Genomic DNA, 1,614 nt, shown 5'->3' on the forward strand with positions numbered 1-1,614 from the left:
CATTGCCATTGCTGCAGCAGCAGCACAACGGCGCCGCCTCTACGGTGTACAGACAAACAGTCTGCTGCTGTCTGTAGCTATAGGTGCAGCAACAGCAACAGCAGCAGCAGCAGCAGCAGCAGCAGCAACAGCTGCTGCTGCTGCTACATCAGCGTCAGCAGCTGTTGCTGCATCAGCATAAGCAGCCTTTGCTGCTGCTGCTGCAGCCTTTATACTGCTGCATCTGCAGCCTTTACTGCTGCAGCTGCAGCCTTTGCTGCTGCTGCTCCGCTGCTGCTGCCGCTGCTGCTGCTGCTGCTGCTGCTGCAGCAGCAGCAGCAGTTTATGTGGGGTTTCTGCGGGTGAGGGTTCTCATAAAGGAGCTGAGGTCGGCCTTCAGTCTCTCCCTTCTCCCCGAGGGTCTTGCTGCTGCTGCTGCTGTTATGCCAACTGGCGCTGCCCCGCTGCTGCTGCTGCTGCTGCTGCTGCTGCTGCTGTTGCTGTTGCTGTTGTTGTTGTTGATGCTGTTTGCTGCTGCTCCAGGCTCTACCGCTGTCTCGCTGCGACGCTGGCCGTCGAGCTGCCAGCTGCTGCTGCTGCTGCTGCTACTGCTGCTGCTGCTGCTGCTGCTGCTGCTGTGTGGGTCCGCCGGCTGCTGCTGCCCGCTGTTGCTGCGCTGCCGCGTCGCTGTTCCCGCTGCAGCAGCATCAGCAGCCGGAGCAGCAGCAGCAGCAGCAGCAGGAGCAGCAGCAGCAGCAGCAGGAGCAGCAGCAGCAGCAGCAGATCTACGAACCATAGAAACACGCCTGGAGGCGCTGCTGCGCAGCCGCCGCAGCAGCTGCCGTCGTGGCGCCCGTGCAGGCGTGCTGCTGCTGCTGCTGCTGCTGCTGCTGCTGCTGAAAGGAGCAGCAGCAGCAGCTGTATCAGAAGGAGCTGCAGGAGCATCATCAGCAGCAGGTGATTCAGCAGCAGCAGCAGCAGCAGCAGGAGCAGCAGGAGCAGCAGCAGCAGTGCTTGGCCGCATTGAAGCGCGGAGGGCCCCCCAGAGCCTCTGGCGCCTGCTGCTGTCTGCTGCTGCTGCTGCTGCAGCAGCCTGCTGCTGCTGCTGCTGCTGCATCTGCATCTGTTGCTGCTGCAGCTGTTCTAGCTGCTGCTGCTGCTGCTGCTCCTGTTGCCGCTGCTGTATCTGCTGCAGCTGTCTTCGTATCTGCATCTGCAAGTGGTGCTGCTGCATCTGTAGGTGTATTTGTCTTTGCTGCTGCATATGAAGTTGCTGCTGCTGCTGCTGCTGCTGCAGTTGCTGCTGCGATAAGTAGCCGCTGCGCGTATTCCGAAAAAGAGGAAAACGGCTAGCAGTCCTACTACTACTACTGCTGCTGCTACTACTGCTGCTGCTGCTGCTGCTGCTGCTGCTGCTGCTGCTGCTGCTGCTGCTTCTTGCTGCTTCTAGCAGAGAAGGGGGGTAATCTACCTGACAGATAGAGTGGCAGCGCCAGCACTCCAGCAGCAAACAACCCAACAAAGAAATGTTCCGCGTGCTGCACCGCCCGCACACCACTATCATCACCTGCAGCAGCAGCAGCAGCAGCAGCAGCAGCAACAGCAGCAGCAGCAGCAGCAGCAGCAGCAGCAGCA

General features: G+C 60.6%; 1 protein-coding gene across 1 annotated transcript in view; it reads right to left on the bottom strand.

Annotated features, from left to right (window-relative positions):
* Nucleotides 1-322: 322 nt before the first annotated feature.
* EMH_0051420 (uncharacterized protein) overlaps nucleotides 323-1,614 on the bottom strand; it is a gene marked incomplete at both ends in the record, with an annotated part of 1,987 nt that continues 695 nt past the window's right edge. Inside the window, one exon of the mRNA XM_013496749.1 lies at nucleotides 323-1,450. Coding sequence (XP_013352203.1) covers nucleotides 323-1,450 — 1,128 coding nt within the window. The remainder of the gene's footprint in view (nucleotides 1,451-1,614) is intronic.

The sequence above is a fragment of the Eimeria mitis genome, genomic scaffold (genome assembly GCF_000499745.2).
Source record: "Eimeria mitis Houghton genomic scaffold, Emh_scaff2276, whole genome shotgun sequence".
NCBI lineage: Eukaryota > Apicomplexa > Conoidasida > Eucoccidiorida > Eimeriidae > Eimeria > Eimeria mitis.